The sequence below is a fragment of the Brienomyrus brachyistius genome, chromosome 22 (assembly GCF_023856365.1).
Source record: "Brienomyrus brachyistius isolate T26 chromosome 22, BBRACH_0.4, whole genome shotgun sequence".
NCBI classification, from domain to species: domain Eukaryota; kingdom Metazoa; phylum Chordata; class Actinopteri; order Osteoglossiformes; family Mormyridae; genus Brienomyrus; species Brienomyrus brachyistius.
This window is the reverse complement of record NC_064554.1, coordinates 8,768,164-8,790,933: the sequence shown is the minus strand read 5'-3', so window position 1 is coordinate 8,790,933 and position 22,770 is coordinate 8,768,164. Positions and strand designations below refer to the sequence as shown.

Here is a 22,770-nt window from a genome sequence, read left to right as displayed (position 1 = left end):
GTATACAAAGTTATATTATTTTAGTACTTTAATGCAAACCACTTACTGGCTCATTCATACAGGGTCCAGAGGATAAATCGGCCAGATTTACACGCAATACAAATGTACAAAAAACATGGCATATCACTTGAAAAAATAAGAGAGATTTTCTATAAAGTGTATTGTACAACATTCACAAGCCCCCTGCCACCCCTACCCCCACAGGACATTCTATATGCAGACGGCGACGGGGGCCGGCTGACTCTACGCGCTGGCGGTTCGGCTCGAGTTACCACATGTGGTGTGGCTCACATAGCCGCACCTTTTATTTTTGGACTCTGGCTGGGAGATTTCCCTCAGGGGGGCGCTCCTGCATATGGCCCTCGCCTTCTTGGGGCGAGATTCTCATCCTGCGTTTCAAAGAAAACGAGTGTACCGGTATCGCCAGATGCGCATCACAGCTTTGGATTTCAGTTTGATAGCGGTAAGAACGGGGCCCTGGAACCTGAATGAGGGCAGTGTCGTTTCGGTGACGGAGCTGAAAAGAGCTCGGCTCTACAGACTACTGTCATGCCGCTCATTCCAGCACGAAGACCAGCCCGGAATCTCCCCCTCCCTCCCAGTGCATATCTTGCATTGTTATCAGCTTGCTCTGTGCTCCAAAAGGACTATTTCCATTTAACTGCAGCTCCCGGAGAGAGAGAGGAGACGCCGATGGTCCTCGTTTACTGTCCACGGCACAGGTTGCTATACGCGCTCCCATATTCCGAGAGCCTGCGTCCAGCCAGCTGGCATCTTAATCCTGCGTAAGCTGGGACAACGTCAATGATAGTCGGGGGTGGCGGAGGGCCTCCACACGCCCCTCCCTCAGCCCTCTGTGCATTGTTCAGGGGCCCACCAGTCAGCCGTACATCAGCCCGCGTTGTGGCAGGGACCGGGTCGGGGTATGGCCCCGCTTCCGGCAATAACAAACAGCTCCTTTCACACACAGGCCTTGCCCCATGAATGACAATGAGCTCCCCCCGGGGCTCACAGGACACAACAAGCAAGTGTGCTTCTGTCTGAGGGGTCGCCATGGCATGCAGGGGCCGTCCTCAGCCAACCGGAGCCCCTAATGAGACCCTCACCCTCTTCCTCCAGTGCTGCTGATTTGCATCTTACAAGCATCCATCCTGTATCGCTGCAAGCACATTCACCCAGAGAGACTCTGGGAAACATCGCAATCCGAAGATGACTCTTCCGAAGCCGCAGGATGGGCCTGACGGAAGCAGAGTTACATTCTTGGTTGCTGTGGGAATTTGGCTTTTCTGAACTTCGACGAGGCCAGTTTCTCTTCTTTCTGTACCACTGTGAACGCAGCCACGTGCACAGAAATACAAATGGCCTGCAAATCATTTCCTCACATAGCCTGGTCCAGTCCTGCAGTGCCGAATGCCCTTTAATTATACACGCCTTACGAACCAGATGGTCTCTGCAGAATGTTCTAGTTGGAATTACGCGCATTTGAAGCATCACACATGAGAATAGAGCTCTCGTTAATAATTAGACGGACCAGAACATCAGTATTCTCATTGGAAAAAAAAAAGTACAGAACTCTTAAAAACATAATTAAAAAAGATACCTTGCATTTCTACAGTGTCACTTGTCTTTACATCTCATATATTTATTATTTCCTTCATTTTCTTCTCTTCCAGTGAGTTTGGCCACTAATGACAGTTACATTTACACTTACTTAAGCTAAGGCTTTTAAGCGAAGCAAATTTCTTCACTTAAACACCTGCACATTCTAGTGGAGAGATTCAGGTGAGCGCCTCATTCAAAAGTTCCTAAATATCTTGGTATTTCACTTGGGATAATCCTAAAAAGTCGCTGAAATGTGACTAACCGACACAAGGATTTCGTTATTAGGGTTAAATCACCCGACCGTGCTTTGTGATTGTTGGAAATACAGCATTTTTTTTTAGTTTCCGTTAGCGATTTAATGTCCATGTTGAGTCACAACACAACCAAAAAAAAACCCCTCTGACCTCAAATTTGATCTGGGGTAAATTCCGAAAGCAGTTCTGTGATAACTTCTCATGTGATTAAGAGGACAGACAAGTGCATCCGTGTGCATCTCCAAAAAATACACACAGCTTTCCTTTCTTCAAATACTGCACTACAGTTTGAGACATCAGGACCTACGTCCTTCCAAAGAGCTTATAATGGCCAGGAGATTTTTCTCTTCTCAGTAAACTGTTGACTTGTTCTTTTTTTCTTCTTTTGTTACAGACCAGATGCTACATCGTGCTGCCCGTTGGACAAAGGGGATACATTTACTGCAAAAGTCACCTTCCAGTCCACTGGGCCTATGCATCTCTCACGTGTTCCTCCATTCCATTTTGGGAACAGAGACCCTCCCCCCCCCCCCCCCCCCCACCTGGACCAGGAACCACAACACCCTGTCCTCTCCGGCTTTGGGTTAATGTGTGAGAAATGGGATCGAGGTCGTCTAGAAAAGGCTTTGAGATGGGATGCTGAAGGGAGATCAACCCAAACATCCGGCCATCTGAGCGCAGGTCAAAGAGCTGGAGAGACATGGTAGGCTGGCCCAGACAGGGACGAGGATGGCGAGGAAGGACGGGTAGAAAGGTCATAGCTTAGAGACGGCACAGCGGGGACTGTCCAGCTCAGGTGTGGCCCTGCTGCCTACTCCAGCTGTCTGCCAGTCCCAGATACTCGGGGTTCTCTGCTGTGGGCGTGGCGAAGCCGTTGGTCAGTCGTGGAAGGGGCGGGGCCGACGGGCTGGGGCCCCCGGCACGTGTCTTGGCCAGGTCCAGGTAGAACGGGTTGTCAAACGCAGGTGATGGACCTCCAGTTGGCACCAGGTACTCAGGATTCTCTACGCTGTTGCCAGGCATCAGGCCACTGCGGAAGCGGCGCGTGGACCCGGATGTTCGCCGTGGCAACGTACTGGGACGCTCTGTGTAGCCCACTCCACCGTTCTGCACCACCTGATTCACGTATTCTGGGGACCGGGAGGGGGGATCGGTAAATTAGTATACATGTGCAGGGAGATGGCCCTCCTGTGATAATCAATATGGAAATAATGATTATAATAATAATTAGCTCAGTTATATGCCTTAATTACAATAATAGCTGTTACTGTGCCATCAGGGCGAATGCATGCTGCTTGGGGTCCTCTGCTGTCTCACAATATTATGCTGAATTTTCACTATGAGCCTAAAATTAGTTGAGCTAAGCTACGAGGCACATGTTGGATACATTTGGTGGATTGTGGCTGTACAGCCAATAGGGGATGAGGATCGGTGGGGCACTGAAGGTGTAGCCAGGCTTACCGGGCTGTCCCTGACCTCCCAGGGAGATCGTCTGTGAAAGAAACAGAGCCGGCCCGTCTATCTCTGTGTCACTGTCCCCCATAGCTGCAAACGTGGGGTCATCGCAGTACCGCAGGCCATTGATGGGGGCACTAGCCTCTGTCCCCACATCCAGGAAAACACAATCCGACTGCCCCCCTGCAGAGCGGTGAGACGCACTACGGGCCAGGGGGTAATGGGAGCCCCACAGCCCTTTCATGCTGGCCCCCATGGTCAGGGTGGGGTACTGACTCCTCCCCAGTGTGCTGACTGATGGATTCATGCTCCTCGCTCCCACTAGACCGTCCCAGTCCAGGCTGTTCTCGGTGCTCTGAATGGACGACACAAAGACAGGAGTCAGACACACCATATCGTTATGCCCCTGTCAAATAGCCAGAGGGGATAAGATGGCCTTGCCCTGTGGGAGTGATGCCTCGAGGGCCCATTGCTGGCCAGCTCTCCCTGGGTCCTGAAGAGGTCCATGTGAGGCACCAGGTACTCCTCCGCATCCAGCAGCTCTCTCACGCCAGGTCCTTCCTCCTCCAAGAGCGTGCGATAGAAACGGCTGTCCACTGGGCTGATCTGATCGTCAATCTGAAACGCAGAGAGAGGCTGAGAAACACCACATCGGCAGCGTCGTCCCATTGGCCTGTGAGCGAGCTGAGTCTGTACCACAACACAGCTCCGAGCGGCTGACGTGGACGCACCTGGATGACCACGTATCGGGAAGGGTCCCGGGCCATGCTGCTGAACTCCGTCACCAGTTCCCGGAACCTAGGCCGGCTCTCTGGGTCGATCATCCAGCCTGTCGTTCACAAATACAGTCAACTGCAAGGAAACTTTGCATGCTTGAATTCAGTGGTCACCTGCAGCGTGCACACTCCACCAGATCAACTTTGGAAGACCTCCAGCCGTTAACAAGACTTTTTGGTAACACTTTACTTAATGCCATATTTTAGTAATTTATTAACACATTCATAATGCATTATGATGCATTCATAAAGCATTATAAACATGGCGATAGATATTTATAAATAGCCACGTTTATTATGCATTATGACTGCATAATACTTATGAAGCTCTCATCTATAATGCAATATAGATACCTTTATAACACAGTACAAAGCATCCTTAATGCTTATACCAACCATTAAAATGCATTATGGTTTCTATAATGCATAATAGATGAGCGCTTCATAAAGCATTCATAATGCGTAATACACATGGCTTTAATCTCTTATGCCATGTTTATAATGCATTGTGAATGCATTGTTGGTTGTTATGAATGTGTTTATAAATTCCCGAGAACATGGCCTTAAGTAAAGTGTTACTGACTTTATTCTGCGTTAGTTATTTTTGACTTTTCAACGGAACGATCGCTGGACCTTAAAGCAAGCCAAGTTAAGTCCAACAGCCCCACTGGAGTTATTATACACACTGCAGATTAAAACCTACGAAACATAAAATTAAACCAAAACAAGATTAGCACAGACCTCACAAAATTTAAGACTTCCCCCTCCCCATCCTACACTGCAGTGGGACTTAACCTTTGGGAAATGTACTTGGCAGGCATACACCATGTGGTGTTGATGAATCATTCAAAATAACCCAGCATCCTTTCACCACTCCTGTGTTTTTCCCACACTCACATTTCACCATAATCATGTAGACGTCAATGGTGCAGATGAGAGGCTGAGGCAACCTATCTCCCCCCTCCAGCAGCTCTGGGATTTCCCTGGCAGGGATCATGTCATAGGGTTTGGCCCCAAACGTCATCAGTTCCCACACAGTGACACCTGGAGACAACACACACACAGACAGGCGGAGCGTATCAGTCCGTGTCAATCCGCTTGACTGATACACAGATCAGCGCTTGGTGTATATAGACTAACCGTAGCTCCAGACGTCACTCTGATGTGTGAACTTCCTGTGTAGGATGGACTCCAGAGCCATCCACTTGATGGGCACCTGCAAGCAAGCAATGTTACCTCGTCGCCAAGTGCATGTAACCAGCGGATGGTCGAGGGTCAAAGGTCACGATGTCACCAAAAGGGGATGACAAGCATCAGATGGGCTAACAGGTTGTATAAATAAAGACAAAATAACGTCATAGTCTTGTAAAGAAGCAGCGATATAACAACTCAACCAGAAAGAGAGCAGACCTTGCCCCCATCAGCATGATACTCCGTCTCGTCGATGTCTAGTAGGCGTGCCAGACCAAAGTCAGTGATCTTGACGTGGTTGGGGTTCTTCACCAGGACGTTGCGAGCCGCAAGGTCCCGGTGGACCAGCCGCACATCCTCCAGGTAACTCATCCCCTGCAGGTCAACATGTAAGATGGTCATTTTATGCTCCTCCCTAACATGGCTCTCTGCCTTGCATGGAGACCCTTGCATGGAGACTCCATAGATCTTGCTGGTATTCTCCCCAGCGCTCACCTTGGCGATCTGCACGCACCAGTTGAGCAGGTACTGGGAGCCGACGCGGTCTTTGTTTTCACGCACATACTCCAGCAAACAGCCGTAGGGCATGAGCTGGGTGACCAGCTGTACTGTGGAGGTCAGGCAGATTCCCAGCAGGCGGCAGACGTATGGGCTGGCCACCCCGGCCATAACGTATGCCTCCTGGTGGGGGGGGGGGGGGGGGGGAGGGGGCGCAAGTATATTACATGGTAGGTGGCAAGAAGGTCCTGCTTGACTCAGAATTAACAGATTATATTTACATGTACGATTGAAAAAGCAGGGTCTGGAGCAATTGGGATTGAGGGACTTGCTCAAAGGCCCGACAGAACTAGACTAGCCTACAGACTCACATCCAGGATCTCCTTGTTGGCTTTGGGGGAGGTGTTCTCTCTCAACACCTTGATGGCCACTGGGATCTTCACGTTTTCTCCATCAGGTGCCCAGACACCCTGCCGTGGGGATGAAAGAGGCGTCTGTGAAACGCTACACAGACTGAGCACACGGGTGTGTCTACTTGTGCACCATTCTTGCATCTCCCATGGCTAAGGTGTAGGCTAAGGAGTGTTATGCAGTGGTTAGCGAAAGTGAACGGGCAGTCTCATGTTCTATTGGCACATTGGGTCTGCGAGTGCATTTGCAAGCTGGCATGTGATGCCCTCACCCTGTACACAGTGCCGAAGGCCCCAGAGCCCAGCACTCTTAGCTTCTTCAGTTCTGTCTCCTTCAGGATGCGCATCTGGGCTTGGTTGGGCACGGCGCCGCTAGGGGTAAGGGGCTCGACCAGCTGAGGAAAGAGACCCATTCACTCTCAATCAATGCATTCACATCCGATGGTTTTTAAATGCACTGTAAGACGTGTATTCCTCAGATGTTAGGAACCATGGTAGATCAACAGTCCACAAACTGGAAATATGAGCTGGAGCTGTCTATTGCTTGCAGGACCAAAGGTAGCCTAAGACTTGACATGACACCCTGGTTTCCCGTCTGAATCCTGAGAATCACCAGGGTGGTTCAAGCTACAGCGGAGATGCAGTAAGTCACTTGACAGTGATGCTGGACCTTCACACCCACCCCACCCCCCACCGACGGACCCTCCCGTACTTCATTCTCCTGCAGGATCCTCCTCATTGTCTCCTTCCTCTTCAGGTGCCTCTGGCGGCGTAGGTAGAAGACCATGAGCATCACCAGAATGATGAGGAGGAGGACTCCGCCTATCACGGGGGCGACGAAGGTGCCCGGCCTGACGGGGGGGGGGGAGGGACGAATGACAGAGCATGAACACTGTAAGCTGTTCGCCACAGGCTGCAGTAGATCACTTTTCGTTTTTTTGTCCGGCATCGCCTATAGGATTATGAAGTTATTATTCACGTTAATTGACTATGCAAATGATGCCAACCCTAAACTACTTTACCTCACCATGTCAAGCCCCAGCACTCCTGACAATACACTCACAGTAAACCCCAAGAGAAAGGATTCCTACCCTGTTCCAGGGGGCACAGGGCATCCCCGCTCATCCATCACGGTGCACCTGAAAGTAAACAGCAGTAAAACGTGGGTGATGACGGCTCCCAGTAACACAGAACAGCGTGACAGGGGGTCTGCACCCGTGACTAACGATCTGGCTGCTCTTCCTCTCTACATATCTGTTACCCTGAGCCTGGCTGTCATATAGCTATCCTAGCATTTGTTCTCCAGCATCCCAGAATGCACTAGGCTCCTGCCCACCACAGCAACTTTGTTCAAGAACAAGGAACTTTTTAAGAATCCGGGGAACTTCTGTCACATTGTCACTGCAAGAGCCTGATTGTAGTTACTGGTCCTACATGACTGGTAGGTACTTTTCATTCATCTGGCTGGAGCTTAGAGCAATTGACTTTGCTGACTAGCTGACCACAAGCACAGGCACTAACATGGAAGTTATGCAGAAGTGTGAGCAAAAGAGGTAGAAGTAGTGGAACAAAAATGGTGCAGACAGAATAATATTTGTATTTCAATTACATTTAGTACATTACTGACTAGGTTTATTTTTTTTGCTTGTTTTCCATATTTTTGCCGTGGAAAATTCCACAATTGGCGATAAAAGTCTTCTTATATTCTGCGCTCTAGCATTCCTGTCATTTTTTATAGTGATGCATCGATGGGTAAATTTTGACCGATACGGATAACTGATACATGTTTGTCTAATATTGCTGTTACAGAGTGCGAGGGTGCTAGGGGTGAAACGTGCCAGTGGTAATTAGCGGAACAATATTGCAGTTTGTTTGTATTCTGTGGAAAATGAAAGATCGACCCGCTGGCCAGATTTAATAATGAATTCTAAATAAATCGGGGGCCTCCTAAATCCGGATGACAGCCCAGTACCTTGAGACCCCTTCTAAGGAGGGTCACCATCCATCTCATATACTATGGGATCGTCCCATATTGTAAAATAAAATGCCGTGTTCTATTTGAACGAATATGAGACATGATTATTCCCATATATCCGAACCTGGCCATCAATCCCCCACAACTAACAAAAAATGAACAAAACAATTTTTTTAAATGTGGTGTAGTTACCTCGCTTATGAAATTGCATGTGAAGTTTAACCTACAAACGCTCTGTATCTCCCGTACTTATTTAACATAAAAGTTCCAGTTCCTGTTGTGCGATGGGAACGCGACACACAAAAGTGGCCAGGAGCTACTTAAGTTACCCATCGACTCAGCCCAGAAACTCGGCATCAGGAACGAAGTTCCTGAAAGCACCTACTGTCTTTAAAAAACAGACCTTAAAAATATCAGTTGTGCTGTAACCAAGGAACAGTAGGTTCTGCCCAGGACCTTACATGCTGGGAATGTGAGAAGTTTAAGTTTCAGTCCCTCACACAATGCTTGAGCCCAGAACTCATTGACCAATAGAACCTTTCGAGCAGGCAAACTGATACAACTAAGCACGATAAATTGTTTGAATTCAGTTGGCTGCTTCCCAGGGTCTTTTTAAGCATGGCTCCAAAATAAATAATGGCTGGCATATCTCCCTCTCCCGTAAACTGGCTGCTCCTTGGGTAAACCCAGTGCACGTGAGGTCGCAGCTGGCGGCGGCTGCACAGGCGCTCACTGCAGTGTGCAGTTGGTGCTGCAGGGCAGGCAGTGCCTCGTCTCGTTGGCGTATTTCCACACGGTATGCTGCTCCACTTTCTCCCCGCTGGGACAATGTGACACACAGGTGTCGCCGTCCTGGAAATGCAGGCACTCCCGGCACTGGTGTGCCCCCTGTTGGAAAGCAAAGGCATTGCCAGCGTTCCTGAGCTTGCGAAGGTTCTGCCGACTCCGTGCCACAGAGCCACTGAGTGAAGGCCGCCCCCACGAGTTTTACCTGCCCATGGCAGGAGGTTGAGCCGTTCATGGGGCGACACTCCGGGTGGCACAGGCGACACACGCTGCTGTCATTGTACTCCCGCTGAGACCTGGAGGGGACACAAGCTGTTACTACTTACCCACACTACTAGGGTTTGGCCAGTAGATGGCCTCGCGGCTAAAGAATTAGGCATTACGTGGTACTTTTTCCCCTGGGGAAGAAATGAGGGAACTCTGTTGAATGTATGTATCCAGGGAGGCCAGACAATGCATCTACCAGCCTAGCCTCACACACAATAGTGCTCCGCCACTCTCCACTCCCACCAAGACATCTATCACTACTCTCTCACCCTTGCAGGATGTTGCACTCTTCCACACACTCCGTCCCACGCTGGAACATGAGGCAGGACACGCATTGGCCTGGTCCTGGCCCCCAGCAGCTCTCGTTAGCACACAAGGGGTGACACAGTTGCCCATCTGCCGCTGGAGGTCGCAAATCTTTGCGTTATGCTTAAATCTATGTTGAGGGACTCATCCAATGCCACTATTAGGATTCACAAGACAGACTGCATACCACACTCCTCAGGGCTCCGGTTCTCTGTGAGGATGACCTGCTGCAGACCTGACCTCTTGGGGGGGTGCATTATCTTCTCCCACTGAATGGAGTTGGCGTAACAGAGGCGGCGGTTGCTATGCAACAGGACCAGGCCGCCGGTAATGCGACGCAGGGAGCGAAGGCCTAGAGACTCCACCTGCAGGTTCTGCACACCCAGCGACAGCACGCCCCTATGGACAGGAGAAGGGGACACAGAGGAGGTCACACGTCGCAGTCAAAGAGGCACCTGAGCAAAGCCGGGCTGAAGCGGCACCTTGGGGCTGCAAGTCCGTACCTGTACAGCATCCTTCCTCTTATCACCTCCAGGTTCTGAAACACACTCAGGTCGGTCGAGTTTTCAGGCCAAGCCTCAATATACAGGTAGCCTGCTCACAGGAAAACCAAAAAGCATTCATGTTCAGTGCATGTTTACACCGCGTTACGGTAACGAGGCCGCGCACTGATGATCACGGCACCTGTGATCTCACGCAGGCTCTTGAACACGTTGAGCTGTGCTGGTTTCAGGGCCGAGGTGTTGGTGCTCAGGTTTCTGGGAAGCAAGGATAGATAGTTGGGGAAGGAATAGGTGTAAAGACCAACATTCATCCACCAGGGTGCTGGTACTGCAGATGCATCACACATCCTAACTAATAACCGAGACACTTGACCTTTTCCCAGGTTCAGATATCTGATCTTCATCCTCCGCGATACAAAATAAGCAGCTGTAGTAAGGGTGCAGTTTGGGCATGTGTGGAGTGATCTTACCCCTTAAATGTCTCAGGGAGGAAGGCCAGGCTGCCAAAGATCTTCTTGCAGTCAGAGAAGAGGGCGATGTTGGAAGAATTCACGGCAAGCACACCTTGCAGGTCTCCCATACCTAGACCATAACAGACTGAGATAGGGAGATGGCATGAAGCACCAGGAGACCGGCGAAGCAAGCACACCTACTCCTGAATGTGCATACGCACCTTTGGGACAGTCTCCGTCGCATGTCTCACACTTCTGGATCTCTGTGCCATTAGGGAAGGTGTTGACGACCTCCTGGTTGGCTTTGGGACACACCTTGGTGCAGGCCACCGGCATGGCTAGGTAGTTATCTACAATGAAGGGGGTGGGGGCATGCAGAATGAATCTTAGGTGATCTACTGAAGCAAGCAGAGGGTGAAGGGGGCTGGGGAAGGAGAGAATATTTACCTAAGGGGGACGCAGAGTGAAGCCTCGATTGATATATACATTGAGTGTGATATATACAGTGAGTGTGATATATACAGTGAGCGTACCAAGGACAGTCGCAGTACAGGAGGCAGTCAAAGGTGAACAGCTAGAGGAAAACAGCCCAGCAAGACTGGAGAAGGAGTGGAGGATGTGGGTGAACTGGGAGCAGCGTAGAGTGAGGAGCACAGACTCACCGGGACACTCTCTGACGCACGTGGCGCCCAGGCTGTACTTCCTGTTCTTGTTGGGTTTGGACTGATAGGTTATTGGGTCGTAGATGATGGGGGGTGGGCAGTTTTCTCTACACGTTCCGCTGTCATTGAAGTGACGGCACGCCTAAACAGGGGGGGTTAATGTTTGTGGGGAGGAGAGCGATGGCTTGCGACCACATGAGCACTTAAGATTTCCAAAACCTGAGAGCACACCATGCGCGTCTGTGAGACCATATACGCACGTTCACCTGTATTTCTATGTTTGCCCCCCCCACATCTGCTGGGACATACCAGGCAGTCGGTGTCCTTGGGTCCGATGCAGCCAACGGCACACTGCTTATGACAGCAGTCATTGGACTTTGGACCCTTACAGCGGAGGCATCCGGAAGCACAATGCATGTGGGTCACTGTGAGATGGGGAGGGGGGGGGTGAGGGGCAATTCTGATGATTTGGAGAAAATCACACACACTAAGGCAAAGATGTGCTGATCATAGACAGATGAGGCATGTGTGGTCACGTGACTCACGCCTCTGACAATCCTGCTCCGTCGGTCCCCAGCAGGCCTGGTTCTTACAAGCCGGATGGCAGCTCTGACCTGGGGAGACGAAACAGACAGATGGTCACCAGGAAGTCCCTGGAGATGTCGTGTCAAACCCAGGGTGGCAGATGGAGCTCTCTGCTGCTTCCGGTGGGCACTCACAGTGGGCTGGGTGCTCCTGCACATCCACTGGGCTTTTGTTCTGTTCATCCAGAGTGTCATTCCACTCGATCTTCTTTGCGTCTGGGAAGCAGAGCCGGGGGTTTTTCTGAATGTAGACCCCCCCCAGGAGGATTTCTGTTTGAACAACAGGGAGCAGTAAGGCATCATGTACGCTGAAGCACCTTCATCCAATCAGAATGAATTTTACATTTATATAGCAGTCTTCATCCAATTGGCTTTGGGGCAGCAACACAGCCTGACTGACCGGTCCATAGTTAATCATAAACCTGGCACACAATGGCTGGAACATCTCCATCTGCCCTCATCTGGCATTCTCTCCCTCTTTCATGCCCTGCGGCAAGCATTTCTTCCTTCGTTCCTTCCCCCATCCCTCTCTTTCGCACCCCCCCCACCTGTCAGGCTTCGTAAGCGCAGCTCCCTCAGACCACCATTATCCTGCACGGCCAGAGCGTAGCTCGAGTTGTAGAGCTGGCTGCCACGAATGATGCGGAGGCTGTCCAGGGGCACTACGGGCACCGAGACATTGGCGATCAGGACGTAGCCCTGTACCTCTACGATGCCCTGTGGATGGGGGTGGGGGGTGAACAGCAAAGAAGAGGAGAGGGAAAAGCTTATATTTAGAACACAGCTGATGTTTTTATCAAGTTGTATTTACGTTTTTGCAGCTGGGCTACTGGCAACCCGCAGGTTACAGGGGCCACATTCCAACACCGTTTACAGATTGACAGAACGACCTGTCGCGTCACAGCAGCTGATAAAGTGGAAGTTGACACCATGGTAACACCGGCTGTTACCAACCTGAAGGAAGGTGAGGTTCAGATTCCCCTGCAGGTGCGTGATCTCCAAGTTGCCGTGCACGACCTGGCTCCCGTGGTACATCCGCTGCAGAATTTCATACTGGTTTGCAGGACTTGACAGCAGCTCCAACTTCATGTCTGTGCCGAGGCATACTGGGAGATCTGGGGAGAGGGGCTTGGTTTAACACTCCCAGTTAAACTGAGAGAACAGCCTTTGCAGACTTAAGATAACTACAGTGCCATCTTAGTATCACTTAGTGCTTCACCTTAAGGATGAAGATCTGGACCTGATTAAATCTGAGGCAAATCAGATCAGAACTGAAGCAACAGTGCACAGTGAGAGCTGAGGGAAGGATGAGGTGATTTCAGGCTTCTCTGTGTGAACAGGACCAATCTATTTGTCATCCATCCATCCATTTTCCAAGCCGCTTATCCTAATGGGTCGCGGGGGTCCGGAGCCTATCCCAGAAGCAATGGGCACGAGGCAGGGAACAACCCAGGATGAGGGGCCAGCCCATCACAGGGCACACTCACACACCATTCACTCACACATCATTCACACACACATGCACTCCTACGGGCAATTTAGTGATTCCAATTAGCCTCAGCATGTTTTTGGACTGGGGGGGGGACCGGAGTACCCGGAGGAAACCCCACGACGACATGGGGAGAACATGCAAACTCCACATGTGACCCAGGCGGAGACTCGAACCCGGGTCCCAGAGGTGTGAGACAACAGTGCTAACCACTGCACCGCCATGCCGCCCCCTATTTGTCATCATTTCTATATTTATTCTATTTGAATTTTGATGGATCTCATTACCGCTTCAGAAAACATTATGGATGAAAATCTATACCTGAAAATGTGCACTTGACCAGACCCAAAACTGAGCAGCCCAAACGGAGCCTACAGCTGCCATATTGTGACCACAGCCGTCCGGCATCTAAACTGACACTGAGGATCTTTTTGCAAGGAATCTTTTGCAAGGAAGACCACAGTTCTGTGATTGTAAAACCGTACCACGTTATCATTTCCTCACCAGCCTCCCTGTTCGGCAAATTGGTAGCCGGGAGAATTTGTAAAGTGTGCTTGAATTAATATTTTCCGCAGAGCGTGATGGTTTCCTTCGCTGAAATTTTTTAGAAAGTTGCCGGGTTAAGTAATCGTGTTATTTAGCCCTAGCTCTGTTCACTCTAGTCATGTGCTGTCACGTGAATTAACAGGCACACTAATTAGTGAATCAAGATGAGTCACACCAGGGTCTTCACATAAAAGGCTGCACCGTACAACTGGACCCCAGAGTTTGCTCCTATATACCCTGTATATTGTACAATTAACCTGTACTGAAAAATAAAACTCTATGTCCAGTTGTAAACCATTAGGAGATCTCGTGGATTAGGCGATTTGTTTTATATTTTCTAACTGTGCGATCTTGAGCTTTATGTAGTATTTCAGGGCCAATTAACGTTAAACTAAAGCTAACCTAAACTAAATTGTGTAGCACCTCAGCAGTGCTCCTGTAACTCAGCCGATAGAGCATTGTGCTAACGACACAAAGGTCATAGGTTCAAAGCCCAAAGAACACACATAAACTGCAACCTGTCCCAATACTATGCATCTCTTTGCATAAAATCATTAGCTAAATGTTAATATTCTACAAAAAAACCTGCCTCTGACCCGCTCCAAAGCTCTGTCTATACAGTAATGCATCTATTATAGTTTTTATTGTTATGTCACGTAAAATGTTGGCCACATTGCAAATGAGAAATGAACACAAAATAAATATTTAGACATAGAAATGAATAACTGTCACTTTAAGACATGGACGCTAAGACATACAGACAATCACCTGGTGTGGAAAGATTCTGCAAATTGGCGTTTAAGTGGAACGTGCAGTAAATGAGTAGGTGTAATTTCATAGAAACAGGCCACAGCCAGATTGAGAGCATTCAGGCAAAACATTTATTAGCTTTCGGCTTTTCTAGCTGATCCATCCAGTACTTCTAGGAATTGTACTGGTTGGTGAGTGTATGAGGAAGATGGATCAGATGGGAGGAGCAGGTGTCAGGACTGTCCGCGGAACACAATGCCGTCCCCCTTGAAGATTCCAATCTAACATCCATACCGCACTACATAAACATCACTTAAGAGCAGTTGTGGTGTACAGCACCACCGCAGCCCTGGCATCAACATATGCTGCTGCCTGGCGCGTAGGTACAAGAAGTTTGAAAATTCAGAGGTATCCACAGTGAGCATGAACCAGCCCTTAATGCTATGCTCTGTGTCAGGTGCATCAGATCGATCAGACAATTACAAGGAATCCTCCTTTCTTATAAACGATGGACGTTGCGAGTGCAAGTCAAGGAGTGACCCAGCTTTGTGTCTGTAAATTCATTACACAGGGAAATGCAACCTCAACTGTCTGACCACATTCTGTCCATGTACAGTTGCAAATACATGCATAGGTGTAGAGCAGTGTGTGATTCAGCCAGTTAAACCTCTGTGCTTGTGACTGGAAGGTCGCTGATTTAAGCCCAGCCTTGGCAGAGTAGCCACATGTCCGTTGGACGGGCGCCGCAGGTGGTCGACACTTCACTGTCATCCTCGGGCTAATGCCCATTTGTCACAGCTGAGAGCAAGATGGGTAGGTAATAGAGAAATTCCCCCAGAGATTAATAAGGTATCGTTATTATATAATAGGGCTTTTTAACATATATCGACGCAAGAGGGAATTCCGTCCAGAGTGTAGCTGGAATCATGTGACCCGACTTAGTGACCGAGTTTCAGCAGGAAATAGCAGCAGGAACCTGAAACGGACCCGGAAGGTGTATGGATGAATGCTTTAGGCCTCGAGTCCCTGCTGAGACCGACACACACGCCGCAGGCCTTGGCAAAGCACAGCTCTTCATGGGGTGCCCGCGGTCGCCAGCGATAAGTGCTGTGCAAGGCCAAGACAGTGGGAGGGAATGTGGGATGAGACCAGAGGTCAGGCTGAACCCAGAGCTAAGTGATGGGGGGTGGGAGGCTGCCTGCTTCTCAGTGCATGTGTCTGTCTGTCTGTTTGTGAGTGTGAATGTGTGTTTACAGGAAATGCACGGGGGGCTTCTGCTTGCCTGAGGTCTTTCTTTTAGGAGTCCCCCCCCCTCCCCCCCCCCATCATCATCGCTGTGGCCCCGGATTGATTACTCTCCGTTCGGGGTTGAAACAGAAGTACCAGTGATCATGCCCAGTGTGACATTAATGCATGCCGACCATTAGCAAGGATCTCATTACTTCTGTAGACTTCCTGTTGACCCCCGGCTTGGCACTGGCATGATGCTTTCCGGAAACATACTTGCGTCCTCTCTTCCTCGGAGGATATTACTCTGCCTCATGTTTTTGAGGGACAGTAAGAGAGGTCGTGGGACATGGTGAGCAGCAGGTTTGGGGGGGGTAGGTGAATCATGCTGATCTCCCTTTATCCAGATGTCGGGGCTGCCTGCCACCAAGCTGAGGTGCTCCGCGATCAGTAAACAAGTGTAAAAAGGAGTTGGAACATATTGGGTGGCATCAGAGACTGCAGTCTGATTGGGGCTCATGCCGCCGTGCCGGGGGGGAGGTTCAGTTTATTAGATTTCAGTGTTACTGTTCTTTGTTTTGTACTGAATGTTTGTATCTGTGCACTTTACGCACCTCACTGTAGCTGCAAGAATTTCTCTGTGGGTTCAATAGAGAATCTTATCTTATTCTAACCAGCCAGGCGTGGTCACCTTGGAACTAGCAGGGTGATATTAACGCAGCAGGGTGGGGGCAGGTTTGCCACGGTTATATTCCCAGGCCTCGGACAAAATTAGTTGAACCGAGGACCCCATGAGGAGCAACCAGGGGCTGGTTAACTAATTAACCAAAGCACAGGGTGCCGGCAATAACACTTACCGCACCGGAGGAAGGGGGGGGGGGGGGGCTCCAGCAACTGATCAGCCAGATTTCACGAGTCTTAATGACCAATGCATTAATGCAGCCCCCTCCCTGAGATAGCAGGTCTGGTCACATTACAGATTTCCCAAGACCTGGAGTGAGCAGCACCTCTGTCTACAGTAATCCACAGCATCAGCCACTTTGGACTCATTCATTGTTTCTAGAACGTTAAACTCTTTAGATATTTTTTCAACAAAGCACTGCTATTAAGGATATATATTTACACACACACACACATATGTATATGGTGTGGCAAAGAGTATTTATCAAGCTGGCTGTATACAGAAGCATTAGATGGATTTATAGTCATCAATTAGGAAGCTTTAAATGTGCATTTTCATTCGGGAGAGATCACGCCGCCTGTCTGCTGCTGAGCTGCCTGTAGATGTAATACGAATATGAAGACAGCAGATGTAAACAAGGACACTGTCTTTCCTGTAAGGACACACTGCTGCTGCTGCCCCCCACGCTGAAACAGACACGCCCCGCGGCACAGTCTGTAGTGAGGCAACCCCAGCGCACAAAGGGAAGTGGCTGGATCGGGGGGGGGGGGGGGGGCTAGGGTTTCACACAAACACCTCTTTTCACTCATTCTGTACGTCCCACTTTCCCTCCCCACGGGTCTTTCCCGTGGCCTGGCTTGGGAAGCCACTTTCCAAAATGGATACAAAGGATGCTGAACAGTCAATACGCCTTCGACCGCCACAATGGTGAGAAAGGACAAATAAGCAAGATTAGGATTAGACGCCCTGAGCAGCACTGGCCCAGACGGGCAGCTCACCCTGAGTCGGGAGGTGAGGGCAGGGGGACCAGGGAGACTGTGGCCAAACCCACACGCACCCTGGGTTATAGAGAAGCTCACTGCCAATGCATCAGACACAGAAACAGGCAGGTGCGAGCAGCAGAGAGATCCGCTCGGAGCAGAGAGGTCATCTCGGAGCAGTGAGATCTACTCGGAGCAGTGAGATCCTCTTGGAACAGTGAGATCCGCTCGGAGCAGTGAGATCCTCTCGGAGCAGTGAGATCCGCTCGGAGCAGTGAGATCCGCTCGGAGCAGTGAGATCCTCTCGGAGCAGTGAGATCCGCTCGGAGCAGTGAGATCCGCTCGGAGCAGTGAGATCCGCTCGGAGCAGTGAGATCCGCTCGGAGCAAAGCTCCCGCCACACCTGTACCTGTGTGTGGCGCGCAGCCAGGCAGGAAGCTCAGGCAGCTCACGTACTGAAAACATGGCCAGATTTATCAACAACCCCCCCCCCCCACATACCCAAACACACACACTGTGTCCCGTTGTCCCATAACAAATGGAAGCCCCGCCCACAAAGCCCACAAAGGAACATACACCCCTCCCCAGCACCCCTCCTTCACACAAACCAGTATGGCAATCTCCCCCCCCCCCCCCCCCCAAACACTGGCATTTCCCTGTAAAACAAACCAGCCCTGCTAAACAGGACTGGCAGGCTCTCTCCTGCTTGCACACCGCCAGTGCAGCCACACACAGCAGGTAAACACGAGCTCAGGGCCTGACATGTAGTAAAATGCGTAGACGTGGGGGGGGCCCTCGGGGTTAGACCCCAGTCATGGCCCCACGGCCATGTTCAGCGCCGGTTGTATCGCAGGGACCTTTGGACTGCAAGTTGGTTGTGCTGAATGCAATGATAAGAATGACAACAAGACTGTGTATTGTTCGTCAGAATGATAAACAGCTAGCTGAGAACCTTACTCCCCGACCTGCGAGGTGCAGTCAGAAACAGGCCTGCTTTGCCAACGGCATTCTTTGTCCTGAGTCTAAACTGCATGATTTTTATTACCATTTAATCTACGTTACCGCAGCCGAGAAGCCAATGTTTCGCTGCAGTATTACTGTCATTTCCACTTTCAGTGTAATCTGACCCCCCAGATAGCACTGGGTACCCATCCAAAGCGTGATTAACTGACTTCTTGTCTCTGAATTGCCCCCATTGTGTGAGTGTGTGTGTCCAATGATGGACTGGCCTGCAGCCCTGAGTGTCCTCTGCCTTGTACCCTCTGCTGCCTGCATTATGCTCCCTGTCATCAGGCACCAGGGGTCTGGGATGATGTGAGGCTCTGCAGCTTCAGAAGGTTGTTGGTTTCAACCTCGTGCTCGGTAAATATGATCATATCTGCACTGAGCCTTGAAACAAATTCTGTATCCCTGAAAATGCCCCAGGGGCGGCCGGATAAATTACTGACACTGCGCTATGACCCCAAGTTTTGCTGGGAGGAAACAGGCTGGTGAGGTCCGTGAGGGGATACATAAATGGAAAATATAATGGTATCTGTCTGGCTTTCTTGTGTTCCCACCAGAGCCCTGGGTGTCAATAAATCATGGACTGAGGATCACTAATTCACCGGAACACGTCTAGTCACCTTGGGAAAAACCACGAAAATATGACGAGAACATGCACACAACACTCATACAGGTGCAGCTCATTTATATCTGCAGGAAAACAAAGGAAAACTAAGCCCATCCATAACCCTAAATTCACATCGCACAGATACTTAAACATCTAACCAAGGGAAGCTGACACTTAAACCACAGAAATGTCCTGGCCCACCTGCTAGCTATATGGAAGGTTTACCTAAATGCGAAAAACCATGCATCTGATCTATGTATATCGTAATGTTAATAAACTAATTACTACATTATGTATGGTTGCACGAATACATTAAAAAAGCATACATGTATTTATCGAATAACTACATTTAACTATACTAAGAGATGTCATAAGGGGCGAAAGTTAGCAGGATTTTGTAACAGGTTTGGATCATAACTTAATTGGTCTGGGTTGTGGGCCTAATACGATATACTCCAACTGAGCACAAAATCCCTATCAACCCCCCAGCCCATACTTTTACATTCTTACAGACACAGTTGTAGCTGACGTTGCATATCAACGACCTGCATACACCCATCTTCCAATATTCTATAGGTGTTGTTTTTTTAACACAATGCTGAATGTAATTACGCTCGTTTCATGATGGTCATCCAGTCAGGAAGCCACTGCGGATCCAGTGGGAAAGCACTGGATGATCTGAACTGGCATGGAAGCGGTCACAAAGATTTAAGTCTGGGCAAGTCTCGCATTCAGCTTCCGTTTAATCTTAAGTCATCTTTGGATCAAGTCAGTCTCACTTAATGACACTCACAGGTGCTTTGCATGCTATCGATAAAACACAGCCAACGATTAAATACACCGGTAAGTATGGGATTCAAATGCTTATTTTGTGTATACAAACCCCCAGGAAAGACTGTATTCTCTCTAGCGTCTCTTGACTGTCTATTGTGAATAAAAATGAAGTAAAGCATTTAAATCCCTAAAGGTTACAGATGACAAACATCTAATGCTGAGTATCCTGCAATGCTTTGTCGATCGCAAAACCCCAAAGAACTTTAACAGCTGATGTTTCGGTGTTTGCGTTTGGAAGGAAGCGGCACGATCCCGAGCTGTGATGAGAAAAGGGGCAGAGATGCGAGACCATGTCCATACCTGTGGAATTACGTAAATCTGTTTTCCCTGTCAGTCAAAGTCTCTGTGCTTCAGCCAGATAATAATGGCAATGAGTCAGACCATTTCTGACAAGGAAATGGTCAGTAACCTACTTTTGTCTGTGAAATGTGCCATGTGGGAAATGGCGACCTTAGGATGCAGAGTGTAACCATGTCGCAGACTTAGATCATCATCTTCTGGTCAGTTTGTCTGTCCTGAGATTTAAACTCTCCACCATGGGTGCTTGGGCATTTAGGGTTGCGCGCCCCCCCCCCCCCCCCCCCCAAAGCTGTGGAATTCCCTCCCCCAGAGCCTCTACTCCTCTTCCCATATTCAAAACTCAACTCCCACCTCTTCTCTCTCTCTGCTACCCTGATCATTGTCTGTCAATTTGTCCATTCGTTTTCATTATGGTTTGAGTTAGTCTGCTGTATTTGCCATGTTATTTGTGATTATGTTGCTTTTCTTCCATCTCTTATCTGTAATGATTACTATTTTGTTTGTCATTCCTCTGTAAAGTGTCCTTGGGTTGGTGAAAGACGCTATATAAATTAAACTCGCTGTTGTTGTTGTTGTTGTTGGAACATCTCATCATACGTTGCTCTCATACAGAAATCTACTGTCGAGTTAAATATTCATTTGCCAATAGATTAAATGGTGTTAGACAGTCCCTACAGGGTTGGATCCTCCATCGTCACCTTACGTGACTCGCAGGGTCCGCGGAAGGCAGGGGTTCCATCTTAAAGTGCACAATTAGTCCTTGTTTTATTTAAATTTTTACTTTATACGCTGACGTGTTTTTTAATTTTCAGCTAACAAAATGGGGGAAAGCCCCATTCGTGACGTTACATGAATTATTTACATTACTTTATTATGTTATTTTCTTCCGATTTTTTCCCCAGTCTTCTCGTAGAACTGAGAAAATCGTCGTTTCCCCCTAATTCATTTACTAGCGTCTATGGAAAAGTTGCACAAGGAAGGACGCTTTCAGTTAGTAGGCTACGCTCTGTTGTGACTGCAGTTGTTTTTCTTGTTACTCTCCGTAAAAGTTGCAGAACAGGTTACAGTACAGCAACGTAAATAGCTACGTTTTTCCTTACTTTGTTAATAAGAGTTCATATTTAAAAATCATACTCTATACTTCGTCACATTTACAGGAAAAAAATAATAAGCCATGCATTTCTCAAACGTCACAATCGCTCGCATATTTCACACTTATTTCTGGTTTTGTAAGTTGTGGGTGTTTGGTCAAATCCGAGCCAGTAACCATGAATCCTTTATTTTCCTGTGGGTCTGGCTGGACCGTCAGAACTTTACACGACGTTACTGATCGCCTTACCTTCCGTGGTCAGATCGCTCGCGGCTCCCACCAAAAGCACTGCTATCAGCAGGGAACGTCTCACCGCCTCCATAGATTCTTCTACAGCCGATCACTGCTTCATATTAACCGCAGTGTGCCCCTCCTGTGCGGCCCGTCTGCGACAATCACTGAACTTCAGCTCGCTGGAACGTCCAAAAGTGTATTTGCTGTTATCTGTTAGTTATTAACGAAGCACAGTCTGACCCAGATTTACCATGTCACGATTGAAACTGTGAGATTGGTAGTAAAGATTGTCACCAAGGCCCGAGCAGGGGAGTGGCGCTTCGCTGTCCCGGCCCCGCCTCACTGAAGTCGCAAAGTCATTAAGTCTGGAATCTCTCTTTGACTCTAGGTGCAAGTAACCGGCAATTAAAATGTATAAAACTTTTTCAAATGACACTGTCAGTGGTACAATATTATAAAGTGAAAGGTCCAAAAGTGGGCACTGAAAACTTTTCAAAAACTATGTTTTTTTTTTTTTTTGTAAATGCAAGAGAAATAAACGGAATATATGCGCAAAACTGTGAGATTTAAAATAAAATTGGGTGAGATTTCGCTTCTGTCGCTTCTCAACCCACTTGCACTGTTCTGAGCAGGCAAGCAGATGAAGAATGACCTCCATTCATGACGGACCCCCCAACCCCCCCTCCATCATAGTGCAGCCCACGAGTTGTATCTCACCACAGCAGCGCTCAAATATGCGCCTGTTTTTCTGCTCTCTGTCGCGCTTTCCTGCACTTCCATGGTCAATATGAAATTAATTATTAATCATGCCTTTCCACCATCATTTATCTTATTCAGGTGTTAATTCTTTTAACAACGTTCAGTGACTTTCTGTTCCCCTAACTTACAAAAGACAATTCTGATTTATTTCCCCCCTGGTTGATGGTTGTGGTGTGTAGGGTGAGTTTTCTTAAAATTGGACACTTGGCAAAACAGTTAAAACAGTTAATATGTGTGCAGTAATACTTTATTTTCTCTTCTACATGGCGTTCAATGGGCAGCAATGTATTTGGAATGGTGTCAATTTGTGATTCAGGACATTGAGATGATTCTGCTTTTTTTTTTTCCAGAAAGCAAATTTTCAGAAGGTATCCCGTTCTGATATGCTCACCGTAGTTTAAAATATACAAATTACCAGAACATGATGGCTTTACTTGTGCTTTAAAGTAAAACTTATAACTGATAGATATTTTCTAAACTGTTATATTATTGAACAGTGTTGATTTATTGATTTGCTGGTGTTCGGGGTCCACTCCTGGCCTGTGT

General features: G+C 48.7%; 1 protein-coding gene across 1 annotated transcript; it reads right to left on the bottom strand.

Moving 5' to 3' along the window:
* Window positions 1-5: 5 nt before the first annotated feature.
* Window positions 6-21,791, bottom strand: LOC125717375 (receptor tyrosine-protein kinase erbB-2-like). Its single transcript, XM_048990231.1, has 27 exons — window positions 21,481-21,791; window positions 12,676-12,836; window positions 12,270-12,438; window positions 11,857-11,991; window positions 11,683-11,751; window positions 11,447-11,562; window positions 11,138-11,279; window positions 10,697-10,825; window positions 10,494-10,620; window positions 10,205-10,278; window positions 10,024-10,114; window positions 9,708-9,919; window positions 9,484-9,616; window positions 9,153-9,243; window positions 8,895-9,049; window positions 7,278-7,325; window positions 6,899-7,037; window positions 6,459-6,581; window positions 6,148-6,246; window positions 5,774-5,959; window positions 5,498-5,653; window positions 5,228-5,303; window positions 4,985-5,131; window positions 4,043-4,140; window positions 3,753-3,929; window positions 3,318-3,666; window positions 6-2,986 (listed from the first exon to the last, which is right to left on the bottom strand). The coding sequence occupies exons 1-27, from the start codon at window positions 21,551-21,553 to the stop codon at window positions 2,649-2,651; spliced, it is 3,813 nt and encodes a 1,270-aa protein (XP_048846188.1). The 5' UTR covers window positions 21,554-21,791; the 3' UTR covers window positions 6-2,648.
* Between the last annotated feature and the right edge of the window lie 979 nt (window positions 21,792-22,770).